The sequence below is a fragment of the Cupressus sempervirens genome, chromosome 3, assembly GCF_028749045.1.
Source record: "Cupressus sempervirens isolate cs-2001-9-10 chromosome 3, ASM2874904v1, whole genome shotgun sequence".
NCBI lineage: Eukaryota > Viridiplantae > Streptophyta > Pinopsida > Cupressales > Cupressaceae > Cupressus > Cupressus sempervirens.
This window is the reverse complement of record NC_143120.1, coordinates 328998998-329021809: the sequence shown is the minus strand read 5'-3', so window position 1 is coordinate 329021809 and position 22812 is coordinate 328998998. Positions and strand designations below refer to the sequence as shown.

Here is a 22812-nt window from a genome sequence, read left to right as displayed (position 1 = left end):
AAATAATTCATTACAAATCTCCATGACGAGTCAGATAGAATTAGCAATCTGGATACTAGGGTAACTGAGATGGAAGAAAAATGGATGTGATGGAGATCTCTCTCCATAGCTTTGCTAACCAAAGCCTCAATATTATCAAAGGGTTAAATGATAATATCAAACAGTTGCATTCTATGATGGAGGTTAGCACAGGAGTGAAAGAAGACATAGACAATGAGGAAAACAAGTTATCTAAAGAGGATGTCAACCCCCTGGTTAAGAACTCGACCAATAAAATGAGATTGAAGAAGATGAAGAGGGACAGGGAGGACTCTCCAGATGACATTCAACTGATGATTGAAGCAGTAGAGACCATGGAAAAGTTGGAGCTCAAGGAAATAAAGTTGGTCAAAGATACGGTGCCCTGATTTGTTCTCCTGGCTTTTCTATTTTCCCCTAGTTTTTTAGTTTGCTAGGCTTGCCTGCTCCTTTAGAGGCTATTTTTTCTTATGACTGGTTCTAGTGGCCTTTTATGGCCTGTTATTTTGCTTTGTGCTCTAAACTTTAAATCAATTTTATTTTATTTACTATTGGGTTTTAGGCACTCGTTAAAACCTAGTTTACTTAATTAAAAACAAATATCCACAACCTTTGTTGGTTCTTTTCTATTATATTCTTAATTATTTTCATAAATTGGTCCAATAAACATCTATTTTGTGTGTGTGTGTGTGTGGACTTTACCTAGGTGTTCATATAAGAAAGAACTATCACAATTTAATATGCAAGAAAGGAAGAATAGTTATACATTTCATGATAATCAAAATGTTACCAGCTTAATCTTAATTGTAATCTACCTTAACCCTAACATAATTACAACCATGCTATAAAACCTAAACCTAACCATAATACTAACCATAATCCTAATCCTAAACCTTGACATTAACAATGCTACTAACTATGATGTAGACTCTAATCCTAGACATAATCTTAACAATGATTCTAGTCCTAAATTTTAAACCCTTATCCTAATCCTAAGACTATACCCAAACCCTAACCCCAATCCAATCCATGGCTCAAACTGTAATACTTATCACAACACAAATCCTAACCCTAAGAATAATCCTAATACTATATATTAAACCCTAATCTTAATTGTAACCCTCAATTCTTAACCCATAACACCAACACTAATAGTCATGATGATATAAACCCTCACCCTAACAATAATCCTAACCCTTACTCCAATCATTAAAAAAATCATGACAAAAATCCTTACCCCAACCATTATCCTAACCCTGACCATAAATCCTAACTCAAAAAATAAACTCTAACCTTAATTGACAAAATCAAACCCACCCTACAAAGTTAATCCTAACCATGACACAAATCTAAACCCTTATCATAACATCAACCTTAAACCCTAAACCTATTCAAAATCAAAAGCCTAACATTAGTTCAATCCATGATTTAAACCCTAGATCTAGCCTAATCTTAATAACAAACCTTAAAACTTGACCCTAATCCTAATTCCTAGAAGCCTACTAATAATAGTAACCATGATGTGAACCTTAACCATAATTCTAATATTATGTAAATCCTAAGCACCATCCTAATACTAAACCATAAACCCTAATCCTAATAATAACTCTAAATCCTCAAACCCTAATTAAACATCTAACCCTAAGAATAATCCTTACCATGATGTAATATCTAACTCTAGAACTATTATCCTAATCCATAAACCTAAACTCTCATCTTAACCAAAATCATAAACCCTAATTGTGATCAAAGCCTAAACCCTAATCATAATTTCAACCATTATATAAAATCCATCTCTAGCTATAATTATTACTATATTTTTAATGCTAACCCAAGCCCTAATCAAAACCTCCAACTCAAGCTTTAATACCAACCATGATGTAAACCCCATCCCTAATAATAATCCTAATCTCGAACCTTAATTGAAACTCTAAATCCTAACCCTAATCAAAACTCTAACACTACTTATAATGTAAATACTTACCCCAATAATAATTCTAAACATAACTATAACCCCAACCCTAATAATAATCCTAATCTCGAACCTTAATTGAAACTCTAAATCCTAACCCTAATCAAAACTAACAATACTTATAATGTGAATACTTACCCCAATAATAATTCTAAACATAACTATAACCCCAACCCTAATCATAATCAAAATCATAAGCCTAATCATAAATCCTAACCCTAACTATGACATAAATATGAGCCCTTAACATAAACCCTAAACCATAGCCCTAGTCAAAATTGACCCATAACTGTAATTCTAACCATGATCTAAATCCTAAACCTAACCTAATCCTAATCCTAATCCTAAACTTATGGTCTAATTTTTCTAATATCTTCTATGTTGTGTTATAACAATATTAACTTGTATGTGTAATATGTCAAAAAAATCCTCCTCGAAACACTTATACACCTTAAGGTAAATAAGATAAAAAATATATGATTCAAGAAAGATATATCTCAATATATATATTAAAAAAATAAATAAACAAGGGCTCTGCAAGAGCTAGAGTCCCTGCCTTTTGGTGAAAATATAGATGATTGTTTTAGTGATTGATTTCTCAAATTTTGTATTAATCATATATATATTTTTAAAATATTAATCCGTAAGTATGTAATTAGAGCATTTCTTGCAAACAATTTTATGGCAACAAAACTAATATTAGTTATTGTAAATAAATTTATTTAAAGATAGAAAATAATAAAATAATTGTATATACTTATTTCAATATATATTCATAGTTGTTGTTTTAGAGAAAAGATATTTGAATACACCAATTTGTCCCTCAAAATATCACATGTAACAATTACTCTAAAAATTTGAAGGCAAGAAAAAGATTAATCAGATAGCAGAAAGAAATTATGAGATTTACTACAAGATGGGCCAAACACTAGAATATTCACCATGAAAACAAAGCCCTATCTTTAAAAAATATTTATTTAAAAAGAGATGTCAAAGAATATGTACCTGGCTAAGGAGGAGAATAGATACGTGGCCAATGTGGAGCTTCACATTGAATGGTAGCACAAACTGAAAGTTAGTAACTACAAATATAAAAAATGCCCAGAACATAGAAAATTACGGAAAGAAGAAGAATGAAGATTTCTGGAGTCTTCCATGCAATGACAAAAACTATGTACTATTAATTTCATAATGAGAGTAGACATCTTCTCCTAAAGTATAATGTCGAACACCATTTTATCCAAGGAGTACATAACACACCACTCTAACTTGGGGTTTTCATTACTTGAAGAATATGAACTCTGTATAACTCTATTTTGATGGGTTATTGAGAATGGAATCCCTGAAATAAATACAAACCCTTTATAAAAATATATAAGGCTGTTGCAATACAATACAAATTCAATATTGATGTGATATGAACAAAAAAAATCCAAATAATATAAAAGACAATAATGACATAAGGCAGAATGAGCCATAGAATATAATGGAGAAAATGGAGAAAGACAACTACACTGGTTTTACTTATCTCCAACCCAACCCAAAAAAACACCAAAGCTTTGTGAGTATTCCAAAAAGCAAGTATGAAATATAAAACAAGTGCAATATAATGGCTTAGTACTTGCCTTAGTTTTAATAGTTTTTAGTATAAATCTAATGTTAAAATAATAAATTTATCATAGTATATAAAATATTTTAATCAACGCAAATCTTATATAGTTAAATTCTATTTATATATATCATATATTCTATTATAATAAATATAATATAAAAATAAAAATATTTTAATAATAATATATTATAATAGTGTTTCTTAAAATATTATATAATATAAGTGTAGATAATATTTTTAAAAATATTTTAGTTGAATGAAAAAAATTAATTCTTAAAAATAGAATATTGAAAGTATAAACATCTAAACTAACTTACTTACAAATAAAAATATTTAACTTCAATCCTGCGCATATAAGACTCAAAATGATTCACCCAATTAAATCATCAAAAAATATTTAATAGAAATTATGTAGTTAAAAGACTTGCATCTAACTATATGCATTTTATAATTAAATTTGAAAATGCTAAATTAAAACTCATAAATATAATAAGTTTTAATCCAATAAGTTTAAATCACGAGTTAGACATGAAATGCAATGCACAATAAAATGCATATATGGTTGCTCAATAAAATGCATATACAGTGGAAGTGTAATGAATATAATGCAACCACTAAGGCCAAATTAAATGCCGGTCCTTTATTTAAGCCACTTTCCTTTCACATAGCAATAAAAGAATTTGAATGGATTTTTAAAAATATTTAAACCACTAGCAAAAATAGTAATAACCAATAAAAAAAATAGCATTTAAGTGTGAAAAATATGTATTTTAATAATAATATTAAGAGACATTTAATGTTTGGTAATGTTTTCAGATTTTTGAAAAAAGTAATAATAGTATAAACAGGGCAAAAACTATAGTCTCCTGCCTATAAGATAGGAACTAATAAAATAAATACATCCTTTCTCACTCTTTCAAAATAGATCCAAACCTAAATGAGAGTTGACATAAAAACACAATTTTCATAATTCTACTAATGTAACATTAAAAAGTTGATTATATGACTTCTAAATTGATTATGTCTTTTAAGCTAATTATCTTTAATGAGAAGAATGTCCCTTATAACCTCCATTTTCACAACTTTGAAGGAAGTTTAAAAAAGAGAAAATATTTAGAAAATGAAAGAAAAGGGGAGAAAAAGAAAAGGAGGGTGAGATTCAATAGTCTAAACAAGAGACACAATGCGTCATAGTTCATGCCTAACACATAATGGTTGTAGAGGTGTAGATGAGTGATAATAAGGTTAAATAGTTCTAAATTGACATTGTGAATGCATTAATTTTTGCCTAGAAATGCACTTGCTATTTGATAGGATGACTTATATTTTGTTGTTAAATTCTCGTCCTAGAAATGCACTTGTGATCTGATAGGATGGCTCATATTTTGTTGTTAAGTTCTCGTATTATATTATTATATCTTTGGACATTTAAGCCCAAGAATAAGAGGCCAAAGTCTCCAATATGACACAAAGTACTTAATATCATACTACGATCAATACATATGCTTTAGACAAATTTGCACCTTCTACATTGACAACTTAAAATATGTGCAATGAGGAAATATATCCATGCTAACATTTGAATTATAGAACTTGAAGAAGTGATGAAACATTTTTTAATTATTACCATTGGACAAAAACTACGATAGAGATATAGCTAGAGATAAATAACAGTATAAAACAATAACAACATACATATATGTAGAGGGAAAAATGATAGATAATATAGAGGAGGAAGAGGAAGACATGTAAAATAGTAAGATAGAGTGATACCAACATAAGTTGTGTGTGTGTGTGTGAGAATTAAATATAATTATTTTTCTTAATAAAACAAATAGTCAAAATAAAATCATGATTATAATAACATATATTTTAATTAATGAAACTAAGAATTTAATTTTTATATTAAAACTCACATTTGTATAAGAAAAAATGAAATGTATTGAAATATAAAAATATTTTATAAGTAAAACTAATTGTTTAATTTTACACAATTAAAGAAGGTTTACTATTTAATGTTTTGTATTTTCAAAATTTTCATAAAATTAAGTAATTTTAAATTATGAAATAATATCTATATAATTTAATATGTACATTTGTAATTAATAAATAGATGTAATACATATAAATTTGATGTTGATAAATAAATATGATGTAATAAATAAGAAATAGAATATAACTATTTGATTTTAATATATATTTTATAAAAACTTTATATATATATATATATATATATATATATATATTGAATTATTTCTTTTTTGTGGTTATTTCCTTTAGTATTTTTTATATATAAAATATAATTATTAATTAATATTAAAAAATATATTTAAGTTTTAAATATATTTAAATGATAAATTGTTTAAATAAAAATATTAATAAAAATAAATGATATAATTTATAAATTGTAACATTTATCAATTATACATATTACAAACACTATTATAAAATATAATTAAAAAATAATATTGTTTAATTTATTTTTATAAAAGTAAAATAATAGTAATAATTTAACTATTTTTATTAAAAAATCAAAGTTTTAAAAGAATTAGAAATTCAAATGAAGTTTTAGGAACAAGTCATATCAAATAGTAAAAAATAAACATTAATGTAAAACAAATAATAAATATATTTAAAATAAGAAATTAAAAATATCTAACTCTATATTTGAACTTGGTAAGAAAAATAGATTGTGATAATTAATATTTGATTAAACATGTTGTGTGAGGTGGAAAATAAAATGATCGAAAAAAAATAAATCTATCACAAATGTGGAAAAGATAAAGTTGTAATTAATGCATACATTAATGCATGATGAAGTTGAAATATTTGTATTTTTGTTTAAGGAAATTAATTTTCTCCCACGGACCGAATGAAAAATATGATTTATAAAATAATGAAAAATTAGAAAAAGATTATATAATCTTTTAAATTCTTTAATTGGATTGGTCAGTTTTAATCTCTATTAGCACTCAAGTATTCCCATTAAAAAGTGAAGTAGTAGTCACAAAAAACATCTTAAAGGCGCCCTGATATTTATTCATTCTAAGATCTCTTATCAGGGTTAGGCAGCGATTTTCCCGCCGTTTGATCTAGAAAGGTATACACTGTGACTATACTTAATTTTCTTATGTGTTCTAGCTTATGTCGTCGTAGTTCGGTTCTTTTTCTTATTATTATTTTTCAGTACAGAGGCTCAAATTCAGGAATTTATGCGATTTGATTGATCGAGGCGTTTAAAGACAAAAGCTCAATATGGAAATGGCATCCAGTGACGGGGCATCAGTAGAACCGGTATTTGTTTTCGTAATACCATGATAACTTACAGAGGTGTTTTTGTAAACCATTTAGCTGGATTGCTGTTTGTGTTAAAGTACATTGTATAGTTTGATGGTTTTGACTTAAGTTTTTGTACTTAACGAGACTGGTGTTGGGTTTTCTCATTTAATCTTATCGAAATGCATTTTAGCACTCCATGAACATGAAATAGGGCCCTAATATATTTCTTCTATGATAAATCTTGGATAGTTTAATGTGGCTCGTTTTATTTGGTTTAGTTGAATATCAGTACTCCACAAGCATGCTGTTATTGTTATTTTTAGAATGAATTTATTACTTTGGACATATTCAATGGCTAAATGCTCCAATTTATTTGGATCAGGCTTTCCAGATTATTATGTTTAAGTGGCTTAATTTATTCTTTCTATAGAAAATAAGATTTAACATTTACTCTATCCTTTGAAAACATTTTGGGTTTGGATTTAAAGCAATAAGCAATTTAAAATTCTGTATAAGTGATTTTCAGCACCAATGAGCATAGGCATTAGGTTCAAAATCCATAAAATAACTTACTCATTGTGAAAGGAAATTTAGCAACTTGTGAAAATCAGGAAAAAAAAAACCGACAGAAATTGAAAAACCCAGAAACCGTTTTTTTAACCAAAAGATTGGTACAATTCTCAAATTTTCCTCTTTTAACTGTGATTTTTAGGTCAAACCATGAGCACTCGAATGAAAACCCCATTGTTTTCTGCTGCAAAAAAATGTTCTTTGTGACTGATTTTCAAGTTTTTTCCCTCTATTTTTCAATTCTGATATAGACCATCTTGCTTATAGAATATAAAAGGAAATTTCTAATGAAGTAAAGCCATTTAAAAACCAGACTTCTGACTATTAACACACACAGAGTGCTCATGTGACCAAAACATTTGCCACAACACTCAGCGGAACCTAATAAATGATAAATTAAGAAGCTACACAATAAGTGTGACAGTTTTCTGTAGGGTCAAGGCTCAAGATCAAAGAATCAGACCTAACCAAAAAATCCACAAAACTCAGCGAACTGCACTAATTAGAACTGCCATGACAGATAAGAATATTTAACATTGTTTGCTGAGCCCCAGCAAACTCACCAAAGCTATTCTGCTTCTTCACTGGGACCTGCAACGTAATGTGTGTGGCACAAGCAGGGTCACTTGCATGGTCAAACTCTGCAACGAGGAGTGGCTCCTCCTGGGCATCCCAAAGCTTCACCTTCTGGGCAGAGACTCTCAACATTTATATGAGTTCAGAGAGTCAAAGGGTAGAGTGATGGAGCCTCATCCCAAAAGCTGGTGAAGAAGTGCTGGGACAGTCCAAATTCATTTGGCAGTAGGAAAAAATGTTCTGGTTTAGCACCACAGGATTTTATTCATATCTCTCAATTTCCTTGGACAGACATGCCTGCAGAATGTTCAGGCCTTGTAGCTTGGAATTTACAATGTACTTGGAACTCGGATCATTTAATCAGATGCAACAAAGCATTTTATAAGGCTCTTGTTTCTAAGCATCCCTGTTGATGTGGTTGCATGATATTGTCTGGAGCTTCTTGCCAGAATAGTGAGAGTCTATTCCAACATATCATAGCACATTCTGGAGTCTGGACGGATCTGAAAAACTCAACTTCATAGCAGTCACAACCACTTATGTATGGTATGCCATGGTAACTATGTGCAGATTGAAGAAATATTGATGAGTTGAAAGCAGGGGAGAGCACAGTAATTTTGTCTAACCGAAAGAAGAAGGGTGATATTGTTAGAAAGTGAAGTGCACCCACACAATTGAGAGGGGGGTGGGGGCTGAATCAGTTGTGTGTCAATCAAACTTAAATTCAACTTATTAAGACCAACTTCAATAACCAAAATGGTGAGCAATACCAAGAGATAAAACATGCACAATAACACAATGCTTTGTTAAGTAGGGAACCCTTGATTTGAGGGAAAACCCCAGGGGGATGGCACCCACAAGATGATGTACTAATATAAATATTCCTTGTGAAACAATGTGACCCTGTTATGGGTCAATTATAATACAATCAGTACATTAGTCCCTGTTAGGGGACTTTGAACCCTTGTCAGAAGGTTCTAGTCCTGTTAGGAGCTTTAAGGAAGACAATTGAACACACTGTCCAAATTGCTTCAGAAACTGTATACAACAGATCTTCAAGATAACAAATCAAAAGAGTGAATTGACCAAAACAGCAACTCAATTGCCAATATTGTTCCTTTGAAGTACAACACCATCAATCGACTCTATCTCTGCTTTGTTCTACTCTGATGATTCTGCCTTTAAGTTCGCATCAACTGATCGAATACATAACATACATAATGATGGTTTATTTTACCCAACCAAAACATCTTTCTATATACCTTACTCAAAAGATAATTAGGTTGGCATTTGGAGATTCCCCAATGTACAATCAGTTACATAGGACCTTATTAAGATATTTCATTAAGGTTCCCGCACATTATAATGCACTTTACAACTTCCAAAATAATTCCCAATACAAAAGTCAGCTGCCAGTGAACATATCACACTTTTCACTTTAGTGACCTTCCCAAAATGATCTTCAAGACTTGCTAACACGAACATATCATCACGAACTTTTCTTCAATCACGATCCAAGCTCGCTAACCTTAATTCAATCTCACTCATAAGATATAGCCAAATATTTGCAACTTGTTTTCCTACACATTGGCCTGCTGCCAGTCTTCACAAAATGATTTGTAATTTATGCAATACTGAATCAAAACATATGCGAACACAGATATAGTATCTCAACACATTTCTGAACATGATTCTAAGCTCGCATAGCTTATACTGTTGAATCCCAACTTCTCTAACCAACCCAACCTCTACGATTTACATAATCATTATCTATTATAAACACAAACATGTATATGTAGACATCAACGACAAACCTGTCATCAACAGAAACCATAATATCCAATTGCCAACCACCTCTGTAATCCTTGCAGATATTGTACCAAGAATGAGTGCCCAAGGCACTCAATTACATGGCAAACTTCTAACTGTGAAGTGTGTGAGCTTCACTTAACCAGTAAAAGTTCTCCATGCATATTAATATTAATAATAGAAGAAATATGCTTTACCCAATTTGCTACAAATGCCTTCTGGATTAGCAAAAGTTCTAATTGGTTCCTAGTACTGGTATAGTCTGTCTTTTGGTCTGGGCATGGTTCGATATTCAGCCACCGAGTTTGAACAAACCCACTTGCCAGTTGTACCTGGGCAGAGTAGTCACAAACCGGTCGAACTAATGTCGAACTTAGTCATTTTTTTAGCTCATGGGCAAGAGGATTTATAAAAATATAGCATTTAAGTATAAGTTTGCTTATGTTTTAAGTAATATTTGTATAAATACTGTCAGGATGTTGAGAGGCTTCAACTTGATAGGAGTTAAAATGCAGATTCTAGATTTTGAGGGTTTAAAAAAAAATCCAAACTTAGCCAAATTCAAGGATTCAACATGCCTTCACTAGTGTTAGCTCTAACAACCTGTCTTGGTTTTTTGAGGTCAATTTGAAGTTGGAACAAGGATTTCTAATGATTCTAACTCATTTCCTCACAAATCACTTGGTTTCAATTCTATTTTCCTAACAGACTTTGCTCAACCATTGGCCCACACCCAAAACAGACATTACTTTCTAGAAAACCTATTCTTTGACTCAGAGACTTGAAAATTGCTACTACCTAATACCACCTAAGACTACCTCAAACATGTTGCCAAGATAAAATTCTTTAAAAGGGAAGTGAAGAAGAAGATGAAGATTATGAAGAAGAAGAATATCAATAAATTTTTAATCCATTAGTTGAACTTCAAACAATGATATTTGAACTTGATGTTATGATTTAATGTTAATGTTTCGAGTCTTTGATGTTGAACTTGAAGTATATGATGCTATGATGGTATGATCATGATTCATGATGCTATGATTACAAGTTTATGGTGTTGTTGTTGTTTTAATGTTTTTATGATACTATGTGACATTCGAATCTTAACTCATGCTTCTAGGCTTCATAAATACAGATATGCTAAGTCACAGGGTTCGCCAAATTTTTAGCTTCAGATTTGAAATTTGGCGAACCCCAAAAAACCAAAAGAAATTCGTTAAAGTTCGTCCAAAATTCGTACGGATAGGTAAAAGCTATCGTCTTGCAAAAATAGTATTTCATCACCCCATATTTTAGGATTTTCGACCAATTTTTCATTATAAATAAAACCCTTCTACCATACTGAGAATGCACTAATAGTTTACGAGTAGCGACGACTAGGGCTTTTGTCTGTGTTTTTGTGAGCAACGGCGGCTAGGGCTTTAGATTGTGTTTTTGTGAGCATTGGTGGCTAGACTTTCATTTGTATGTTGTTAGCATCGACGACCATGAAAACTCTTTTTGGTTTGTTGGTCCCTACGGTTATTCTATACGGATGTGAAGTGTGGGGCAGTAGTATGTTCGAATAGAAATGGTGATAGGTAGAAAGAATTCAAAAACACTTCATCACATGCAATCTCAAAGTCAAGAACACGGTGCCGTATGAGATCTTATTGGTGGAGGTGGGTTCCTTTTCGTTAGAAGTTGTCGCATTGGTTTGGATGCTAAGCTATTTAAAGAAAACCCAAGGTTTAGAAACACATCGCTGGCCCAAGCTAGTCGTAGATGAAAAACTTGTCGGGCGAAAAAGCACATGGATGAAGCAAAATGACAAATGGATGCGAAAATGGGATATTGACATCCATACTTGCTTGGAGAGCATTAAAGAAATAAAGAAGTTTGTCATGGAAAAATTTCGCAATATTTTATGGACAAGGCACATAGGGCAGAAAAAGTCTTGTTACATTAAAGAATTTAACCCCACTTTTAGTCATGATGAAAAGGCCTATATAAGAGCACCTATTAAGTGGAAAGCAAAAATGCTGATGGTGCAACTCATAACTAGTTCACACCGACTGTGATGTGAAATTGGTAGATGGCAAGTTCCAAAGGAAGAGTGGGTAGACAAAACGCGTTTATTCTGTAATATGGGAGCAATAGAGATAGAGCAACACTTTATCAAGGATTGCCTGCCATACAATGACATTAGATCTGGTTATACAGAGATATTATAGAACAAGGACTTCAACTGCTTATTCGAGGAAGATCAAGTGAAGAGAATAACGACTCTGATTATCAAACTTCAGAGAAGGAGAGACAAGTTAACCAAAACTTTGTAGCTAGATTAGTTCCACTCTTGACTTGGGGGGTGATCGTGTAGGTCCTATAGGTTGCTTTAGCCTCATGGACGTCATTAAAATCTATCATATCATATCATATCATTCATCTGTGTCTAGTTGTTCACCAAAATCGTGGCTGTCTGTTTTTGGATTTAGATTGCGGATTCAGATCTGTTGTGCAACTCTCGTTTGTCATCTCTGCAACTCCTTAATCTGTTGTAGCAACCCGTCTTTGCAACTCCCCTCTTTCCCCTCCGCCTAGGGTCTTTTAACAGTTATAAACTTATAAGATTTTGATTTTGAGTTTTTAGGTTTAGGTTTATTTTAATAAGATTGTTAGTTTATATTTTATTTTTGTAGTATGAATAGAATTTACATTTTTAGTTATATTACTATTTTTGTTTAATTTATATTACTTTAATTTAATTTGTTATAATACAAACTTTATATATATTTTTAATTTTGTAAACTTGAAAACGTTATACAAATTTTATATTTTTTTTAATTTTGTGAATTTTGAAATTGCTACATTTTTTACATATTACACACTATATATTTATTATTATATATTGAAATATTATAATTTTTAAATTGTAAATATTTATATTAAAATATTAAACTTATTTTTTTGTAAACTATAAATATCTTTATCATTATTATTATTATTTTTTGATCAGCCTAGATTATTATTATTATTTTTTTGATAGATAAACGGCTGAAGCCTAGGTTATTTATTATTATTATGTATTAATCACGAGTAGATTCAAACTCAAGACCTCCCTGATGAGAGGCTCGCAATTTACCAATGCGTTGTAGGCTCTTGCCTGAAGCCTAGATTAATTATTGTTATTTATTCTAATTAATAATTATTTTATGTGTCGAGTGAATTCGAACTCAAGACCTCCTTATTGAGCGGCTCACAAGTTACCATTGTGTTGTAGGCTCTTGCCTTATCATTATGATTATTTATCTCTATAATGTCAAACTATTATGAGTATTTATTGGATATATTGTTGGACATGGACAAATGTTTCATTTTGTAGTTTTATATTGAAAAGTTCTTTGCATGAAACTCAAACATATAATATAATAATAAGTAATATATACTTATATATATTTTTATTACATTAGATGAATTTAATGTCAATTTTTTTCCCTTTTTTTAGCTTGTCGAACTTCATCCAAACTTCATAGTTGTCGAACTCGAACTTGAATTCAAACCTTGTGACTTACGTATATATATAATTTTTACATGTTTTTGTACTAACGAACCCAAATCCCTTTTCAAAATTTTGCCATACCGGCAAACTGCTCCTTTGTACCCCAACATGGAACTGAACTCGAAATGGTAACTTAGGAAATATGCATAAAATTCCTAGCATCAATTACCTTGCTTGAAGTAAGATAATTTCTTCAGGGCCTAACCAAACTGGAGTTGAGCAATGGTGAAGAATGCCAACTCAGTTAGTTTTTTATGAGCAAGGAGACTTTTCGCTCTATTGCCATTATGGCAGACTTGACCTATACATAGAGTAGAATTACATGGTTAAGTTGTGGTCTGCGTCCAGGATTGTACCAGTATACTATAAAGTCTACCATTATAATCATTTAGACTTTATTGAGCTTGCAGTCATCGTCTAACTCTGCAAAAGTATCCAGTAGAAAGGACCAGAAACACCATAGATTAAGAGGGCAAGACAATGAAATATAACCACTTGAATGGTGGAAACACAAGGTTTTAGCTTTTGAAACTTGACAAAAGACAAAATTGTCATATGGGAACAATACACTGTCATGAGATAACTATTATGTCTGACTGCTATAATTCCTTGAATTTATTTGTATTGTAGATGCAACATTTACCAGCCTGTGAGTAAGTCTAGCGTATTGATATTTCTGTTTTGTTAGATGGTAAATAATTTTTCTCAGCATCATGTGCAACGTAATATTTTAAATCCTATCTAATGCAAGGAATGATACAGGTTAATTGTGATGTTCCTCCTAGTACTGGCAGAAAAGGTATGTTGCAATTTACCATCTACCCTATGTTTCTTCATCTTCATTATTTCTGTCTATATGTTCTCCTCAACTTTGAGAATTTAACTCTCAGGGTGACTGTCCCTACAGGTTTGGATCATTGTTTTTTCAAGATTCACTTAACATTGCTTGCTAATCACAGCATATTGTTTCTGCAGGAAAGAGGAGTCTAGTATCTGATGATGACCTGCAACCTACTCCAAAGAAAACATACAATCTGAGGAACAGGAAACCCAAGTTATCTGAGGAAGAGGTACGTCATACTACAGGAGAAGATTATGTTCTGACATATTTGAAATCTGTCCTTCTCAATTTACCGTTTAAAGCTGTTGAGAATCAGGACAGATTCTGTTTAAAATGCGATGTGTTTGGTTTTCTGTTAACTGAAGATTTGAGATTTAAGACATCAAGAGAGTTAATTATTTGTGAGATGATGCAGTTGATATTACTCTTATTTTAAGATTAAAGATTTAAGACATCAAGAGAGTTGACAATTTGTGAGATCACATGCAGTTGATTTTACTCTTATGTTATATATTACAGGTTGCTACCCGCACTCCCCTCAGCAACCGAAGAACAGGTTTATGTTCATTTTTCATCATGCTAAGCTACTTAAAGAACTTTGGCCCCTTCTAGTAGGTCATTTTTGCAGCTAACTTACCTCGTGACACACACCTAATACTCAGGAATAGAAATCTTTCTTCCCAATAGACATACATTGGTATCATGCCACATTTTTTGGTGTTTAATTTTGCATTCTATGCCTAATTAGTGTCATTTTTCAATGTGTTCTACAGGAAAGAGGCTAGCAGAGTCTGACTCTGGCTTTGAAGTCACTTCAAAGAAGTCATATTATTCAAGGAAGAAGACATCTACCTTATCTGAGGAAGAGGTATGCTATGCTATGAGAAATTGTCTTCATAAGCATGAAATGACACTAATTATGCACTGTATTATTCTATTGAAATAAATAGAAGCCCCTTTTTTTTGTTCCATAGCTTATAGATCTAAAGTCATTACCTTGCCTAGATTTGGGTGGGGGTTCATGTCCTCCAGTAACAGAGATACAAGTGGTAGATGCAAGAGAAGCTGATGGGAGAAACATCATATGCAGGTACAAAATCAGCATAGGTAGCAATGGTTGAATTTACCCTTTTCACTACATTGTGCAGCATCTCTGTCAGGAGTGGGATTATATCCAGTCCTGTTTTTAGTTGATTCAGATCTAGCAGCACTCACTGGTGGGGCAAGATAGAGTCTGAAAGTACATAAATTTTTTGGCTTAATTTCTTGTGTGATGGAGCTGTCTCATATTGAAGGCGAGTGCAATAACATCCCAATGCATTCATGATTTACTATATAAAAAGCTTGCATACTAGGGAAGGTAATGCCCAGACCTGGGGACTTTAGCTGCTCAACTGGGATTGGATGAAAATTCCCCAAAGAAACACGATCTTTTGGAATTATATATCACAAAATCAATTGGTGGAAAAGGCTTGGGTATCTAAAGTAAATGTTATTAGCAGGTGTAAAAGCTAAATTCCTCAAGTCTTTGACTCCGTCCTTCTTGTCTGTGCCTCAAGAGAGCTTGCAAGTAAGTCATGGTATCAATCTAAGCATAAGGGACAAAGGAACTTCAGAAGAGGAACGATAAGTTGGTGCAATTGCCCAATTCCACAACCTTTGATAGCATCCTTCCTGCTACCCTGAAAACGAAGTTTTTGAATGGACTATGGATGACATTAGAGGAATTTCAGTGCCCTTGTTGAGTGTTTGAGATAGCTCTAGTATAATTTTGGGTGGATTTGTAACATATTTTTGTGGACTGAAAAATGGATAGTTTAAGAAGCTATGAGGGTGTCAATTCTCTTATTTAGTATGGTTTTTTCAGAGAAAGGAAGAGGTGTATAGGAAAAAGGAAGAGGAAAATTTGCATGAAACACTTAGAAGAGGAATTTTGTTAATATGTTTACTATTTACAATGCATGTAAGAGATAAAAGTTTGTTTTGAGCAAAATAGAGTAAAGATTTTCAATTTTAATTTAAGCCTGGTTCCTTCAGGTTTCAAAAGATTCTCAAGAAGTAAAACAAATTGTGAATGAAGAAATTGAAGATATGAAAGGCAGTGTAGAAATGGATACAAATGACTTTAAAGAGTTCATGGGAGATATGGTATGTATTTAACAGATTTAAGTATATTGTTCTTGGAACTTGCATGCTGTTTTTCAGTCACACTATTGACGTCTTGTTTAATCCTTTATATTAACTATTATCACTTACATCTCATGTCACATTGTTATTTTCTACTATGGCTTTGTGGTTGGCTTAGAAATATTTATGAATTCATAGTAGCAAATGAGAAGTTTTTAAAACCTTAACTGGCAGTGAAACATACTATTTTTTTTTTCAATTTTAGTGCTAACAGCTTAAATATCTAACTCAATGATTATGCTGTTTTTTTTGGTTTCTTATCTGGGCAGTTCTGATTTGTCATTTGAGTTTTTAATATTGATTTCTTTATTTTCTTGCATTTTGCATTAACATAAAGTATAGACTGTAACTTGATACAATAAGGGAGAAGGTGTTTCTGTTGTAATTTTACCAGAGAGAGTGGATGAGTTTAAGAATATTAATTGGAACTATCTGGGAAAAGGATAAATGTAGGTTATAGGATAGTATTGTAAATAATGGGAATTGGAAAACATGTGCTGCATAATCTCCCAATCTACAAAACCACATGCTTCTTGATGCAAGTTTTTTTTTTCCCATGGTTTCAAGAGATCAAACATATTGAGAGATGGTTGTGGCTAGCTCAATGTGGCATGCCATTTCACCTTCTGTAAATCCCCTATCCATTCTGTTTTCAAAATTTCAGTTTTGTTTCACAGGCGTTTTGTCAAACAATTGGTGAGCAGGGTCTGAATTGTTTTTTTTGAGTTCTTGAGCCAAAAATCACATCACAAAACACAAATTCTTTGCATAGGAATTCTGTCAAACACTTGCATGACAAGCAAAATCTGATAAATTTGCTTGTATTACAAATACATAAATCAAAACACTTGTCATCCAATGTGGCATGCCATTTCACCTTCTGTAAGATCCCCTATCCATTCTGTTTTCAAATTTTCAGTTTTGTTTCACAGGCATTTTGTCAAACAATTAGTGAGCAGGGTCTGAATTGAGATTTTTGAGTTCTTGAGCCAAAAATCACATCACAAAACACAAATCCTTTGCATAGGAATTCTGTCAAACACTTGCATGACAATCAAAATCTGATAAATTTGCTTATATTACAAAACACTTGTCATCCAAGCTAAACTCACCAAAATAACAAAGTTTTGTGCATCATCATTTTAACAAATACTTAAGAGTGAAAACTGGTTACAGACCACTGGTCATTATTGAGTCATTTTGTCAAACATCTCCTCAGACCTAAGTGCTTATGCAAATCAAACATTCAGATTTCAATATAAATGCTGATTTATTGTCGACTGCAATCACCCAACAGACATTTATATATTTGGAAACTTCATTATCATCTCACAACAACTTTACTAGATGTTTTGCCAGTCCATATCACAAATGGTTAGCTCCAGACAGAAGAGATGTATTGAAGTTCAGACTTCTGGTAAAACACACGCACTGTACTAACTCATCTGTATTCTGGTTTTCACCAGTTGAGTCTTGATCTCAATGATGTGGCTGAGTACTTGGATCTGCCAATGACATCTTGCTTGTTTGGGGAATCATTCCTAGCCATGAGTGCTTGGAGTTGACACCTCTGACTACTAAAAACCCAGATGTTTATGCACAGTATCTGCAGCCCAGCTAAAACTCTATTGCTGGTATTCTGAGGGATTCAAACATCCCAATCGCTGCCACTAGTATCTCCTTCCAATGTCAATGCTCAGCCATATAAGTAAACCTGGTCTTGGGCTATTGGAGAGGAAGTTTAATACTGCCTAAAAATGAATGAATAACTCTGCTCCTATACCATATAATCTTCACAAACAGCAGCTAGCTGTCTGAACCCAACACATATGATTCAACTTTGTTTGCAAGAAGAAGCCCTTTGCACTGCTTGTTGATTTTAAAACTCACCAATACATTCAGATGTGAACTCTGCATGAATCCACCAATCTTGCGGGGATGGGTTTCCGTCCAAACCTTCTTGGTTCTAAGGGGTTTTATCCTCAACAGTCACTGATTTCCAGCAACAATAGAGAAATAGCTTCAATATCACGTGTCACAACATGCTCTTGAAGGGAGACAAGGTTCATTTATAAAGACTACTCAGACCCCCAGTGAACCTCCACGCTCAATGCGGTACAAATCATTCTTTACTTCTAATTGGTCCGTATGAAGTAGCTTATCGAACAAGTTGGAGATCTTTTTTAATCAAAGTGACTTTATATTGTCATTTTATGGAAATGATTTAATTACACTTTAACCTCCTTTATGTCATCAAATCATAAAGCCATTTAATATAATTGAATATTATTAAAGTTAAGCTTGTTTTAACTTTAATAACTTAAATTATTAACCCCCTGATAATTTTCAATATCAACCCATGGGAATAATCCATCCACTTTCCAATTATAGATATGATGCCATGTGATTGCCTCAATGCCTTACTATACATAGTAAGTATGAACAAGTCCTTTACTAAAATAGTAATTGTGAATCGAAGTGTTCCTAAATGATTTCCAGATGGCACACCATTGAATAATATTAGAATAAGCTCCAAAATATGGAGACAAAGTAGGCCTCCCTTCCCGAAGATTGCTTGCACTCAAGCAATTTGCACATGCACACTAAAACCAAATGCCTAAATCTCATATCAACCTGTAAAACACTACTTGGCCAATCTGTTGCGCTGCTCAAATGTAAGCATCGCCATGCTCGGAGTTGTGAAGCAGCTCATTATAATACATAAAAAATAGTGCACCAATCATGGGGATTCCAGAGTACCAAATCATCCCATGTCCATTCTTAGTCAGATCAACCTACCATGTCTACTATCAGGAATGTAAACATCCTCTATCGAACTGAGAACCTCCCTCCAGCTGAAGCCACTGGTTCCTCTAATATCAAATGATGGTGGGAGCTCATTATATATCAACATGTCTAGGAAATGGGTGAAACAAAATCCTCCAACCTTTCCGACCTGCTCCATGAAACACTGAGTATCCATGGGAATGTTCCACCTGGATCCCACAAGCAAAACAACCATCCATTTTTCCCACTATCTGTAATATCCTATTAATCTAAACTGATTACAGATGAAATACCCAACTACCACAACATTGCCTCTCTAACCTGTATCCAAAATGGTGACCATATTGTAGATGTAAACAAGAAGGCCTACAGGATTTGGGTCCTTTTTCTGCTGGAAAATGTACCTCATACCAATCATTCACCCTAGACTTATGTGTCCTTCGGAGCATCAAGTCATCAGTAAGTGGGCTGAATGAAAAATAACATGAATATCTCACAATGTAATAACGGTGAAATGCATTATCATGCACAATCTGTGTATTAAGTGTGAATGAATCACACTTATCCTGCTCTACTCTCGTGTAATCGTCATGCACACCCTCAGTGATAACGGAATTACTGCTGCCCTCATTTATTCAGTACTCCCAGCATCATATACTTAATCATTAATTTGTTCAATCTACTTAATCATTATTATCTAATCTTTACAGCCATTGAGGTAACCACTTGTACCTCTCTCTCTACAAATGCTCTGTATAGCTGTCTTGCAAAGGTGATGGCACAATCTCTATCCAAAAGCAATTGCATGTAATCTGATTTTATAGCTCCAAATGCTTGCCTAAGTGTTTGCAGGCTCTATGTTGGGATTCCACCCCTAGGCCCTTTCGTCCCTCATTAAAATGAACAATCCTGATGAGGTATTCAATGAATTTATCTGCAGTATTAAACGAGCTAAGGTTTATGCAGCTTCTTCTTTTGAGAACGAGCCCTCAAGAGCTGCTCCAAGAGATGGAACCTTCTGGAAATCAAATTTATTCCCCATCAAATCTTTTTCCTCATGGCTGCAAGGTCCACAGTCCTCTCCCATCATTATTTTTACTGAAGGCATGAAGTTTCCTTCTCGAAAACTGATATACCATCAGCATCATGCTCACTTGTTACAATTTCATGGCTGCATACGAATCTTCCTGTACCAATTCTCTCACATGACGTTCATTAACTGCTGTTACCTGCTGGTCCTCCTTATTTATCATATCTGAATGTTGAATTGAAGAAGAATATGACAAAATCAATTTATTACGAAGCTCATCTTCCTGCTTTTCAACTTCTTGAAGTGCCACTAAGGTAGCCTCTAGGGTGTCCTTAGTATTTGACAGCTCGAAGGTAAGGGTGTCTACTTCATCTTCCTTCTTTCTCAAGGCCTCCAAATAAATTTTTGCAAGATCAAGGAGATGATTTCGATCTGAAAGTAGATGTAGATAGTCTGATTTCATTGTTTTCCGACCTCTCTTTGGACAGTCTATGCCTCCTTCACCATCTATTCTCATGCGTTCCTGCTCAAAGCAAACTCTTTCTTACATCTTCGCTTTCTCATTTTCAAACTTGTATTATTTTTTGATTAAAATGAAATTGTTCTGGTTTTACGCTGCAATTGAGGATATTATTGTTACCTTTTTCTTGATTAAGGACTGATTTTCATGTCTCTTTCTTGGAGAAATTGATCTCTCTACTCACTTGGATCAGATTTCTCCTTGCTTCTGCTCGAAATTGACATGGAGTTGAATGGGGCAAGACTAGAGGGTGCAAAAATGGGGTCCCTTGGACATGCATGTCGAAGGTGAGGTTTGAATCTGATCAACCTTAGGACATGTCTCTTAAAAGGTGATCTAAGTCAGGCTCATCTAAACATTGATTTCCCACTTGCAATTTCCTCGTCTTTCATGAATCTGACCATTTTAAAAGATTTTCATTCTTATGCACTTTTAGATCTGCTTGTAAAGGTCTCACAACTTCATGTCTAGATCGCATCTTTATCTTGTCTTGCATTCTCATGTCGGCTTTCCTACCAAATGAATGTCTCCATCTTCATCTTCATTCCACACTTTCATCCCCTTTAACCAGACTCCCATTCTCTCTCAGTGGTTAGAACTTGGACTCCAAATCAGGTTTTCCAGTCATGTCAGATTTCAATTAAGACTCAATTTCTCTAAAATTTGGCCATGTGCTGGGTACTTTGCAAATAACTTGCTCCTCTCTATCTTTGACTTTCAAATGGCCTACTTACACCATAGGTCACCCTATGATTTGGACTTCCAAGACCCTCAATACTTCGAGACGTTGCCAAACTACAACGAAACATATACAGACTGATCACTCGATAAAAAAAGAGGGGGGTACCCATTTGCAATGGGGGATGGTGTGGAAAGCTCACAAGAAGTAGAAGCATTCCATACAACAAATGTGATATAATTATTTTCAACAATTGCAGATATAATCTCTAAATTGATGGGTTAGAGTTATGTTTACAGCTTACAGGAACCATATGTAGTGCAAGGGCTTTTTTATTTGATCTTGATGAGAGTGGTTAGCCATTTTTTTGATGCCCTACACACACACACTCACATATATACATACATATATATATATGTGTGTGTGCATGTGTGTGTGTACACACACACACACATATACATACACGTGTGTGTTTGAATTTTTAGTTTTACTTACAGAGTCAGACATGTAAATGTTTTGTATTGTCATGCTTCCTTGAATTCCTGAAACTTAATATTTGAAAAATGACTCCTGTCCCTATTCTTGTTTCTTGTACAAGAGACATCTCCCACCTTTCCATGGCTATGGGCTTGGCATTCATGCACTACACATTCTCTAGGCATTGTAAGGACAATCATTTATGTTGTGCATGCTTCTCTCACAAATGAGATTTACTGGTGTAGAAATGCCTGCCTACCTTTCCACAGATTCCAACAAAATGAAATCATACAAATGATTAGTCACATTAAGGATATTCTCCTCATCTTGATGTTCTATTTAATAACAATATTAGATAACAATATTAGTTGTCAGTGACAAGCGACAAACGATTCTTGTGAATTGTGTGTTTTTATAGCCTGTAGTTGTAAATGCTGTAAATGACAAATGACCCGAAGGAATTTTAATTAAAAGATCACATTATGCTCCTTCAAGTATTACTGTATGCTAATCAAAATCTTTGATAAATAAAACTTCATGTGGATTGTTTCTCACACCCTTTTGAAGCCCAAAACGAGAGGTACTTCATGCAATATTTTAGATACAGTCCTTTGATACATTGACACTTTATTATGGATCTCCCATAGTTAGAAATTTGCTTCCAACATAATGGACAAGAAGTCAATTTGAGAGGGTTGCTTGACGGATCCGCAAAGACGGTCTCATCCAAAAGAATGGAGAGGATCTTTAGACTTGGAGAAGGGGAGCGGACCTCTCAATGTATGTGATTCTTGATAGAACTACTCCCAAAAGTAAAGAATCCATGTCAATATTCATCCTAGGACTACCCCTAAAGAGAGGATTTGAATATACAATAGAATTAGAAGAAGGGGCTAAACTTGTGCTCAGTACCTCCT

The 22812-nt window shown here is 33.1% G+C and overlaps 1 protein-coding gene across 10 annotated transcripts in view; it reads left to right on the top strand.

Moving 5' to 3' along the window:
- Positions 1–6583: 6583 nt before the first annotated feature.
- The window catches only part of LOC149566325 (uncharacterized), a 161398-nt gene continuing 145169 nt past the window's right edge, over positions 6584–22812 (top strand). For 9 of the 10 annotated variants that reach the window (XR_016362155.1, XM_089819729.1, XM_089819725.1 and 6 more), the window contains exons 1-7: positions 6584–6702; positions 6795–6896; positions 14137–14173; positions 14350–14444; positions 14735–14771; positions 14989–15083; positions 16253–16363. Coding sequence is in view for 9 of the 10 variants with exons in the window: in XM_089819729.1 (XP_089675855.1) it covers positions 6858–6896; positions 14137–14173; positions 14350–14444; positions 14735–14771; positions 14989–15083; positions 16253–16363 (414 nt within the window). In the remaining variant the exon portion in view is untranslated. Of the gene's footprint in view, positions 6703–6794; positions 6933–14136; positions 14174–14349; positions 14445–14734; positions 14772–14988; positions 15084–16252; positions 16364–22812 lie in introns of those variants that run through there. The other variant, XM_089819730.1, reaches the window with a different exon arrangement.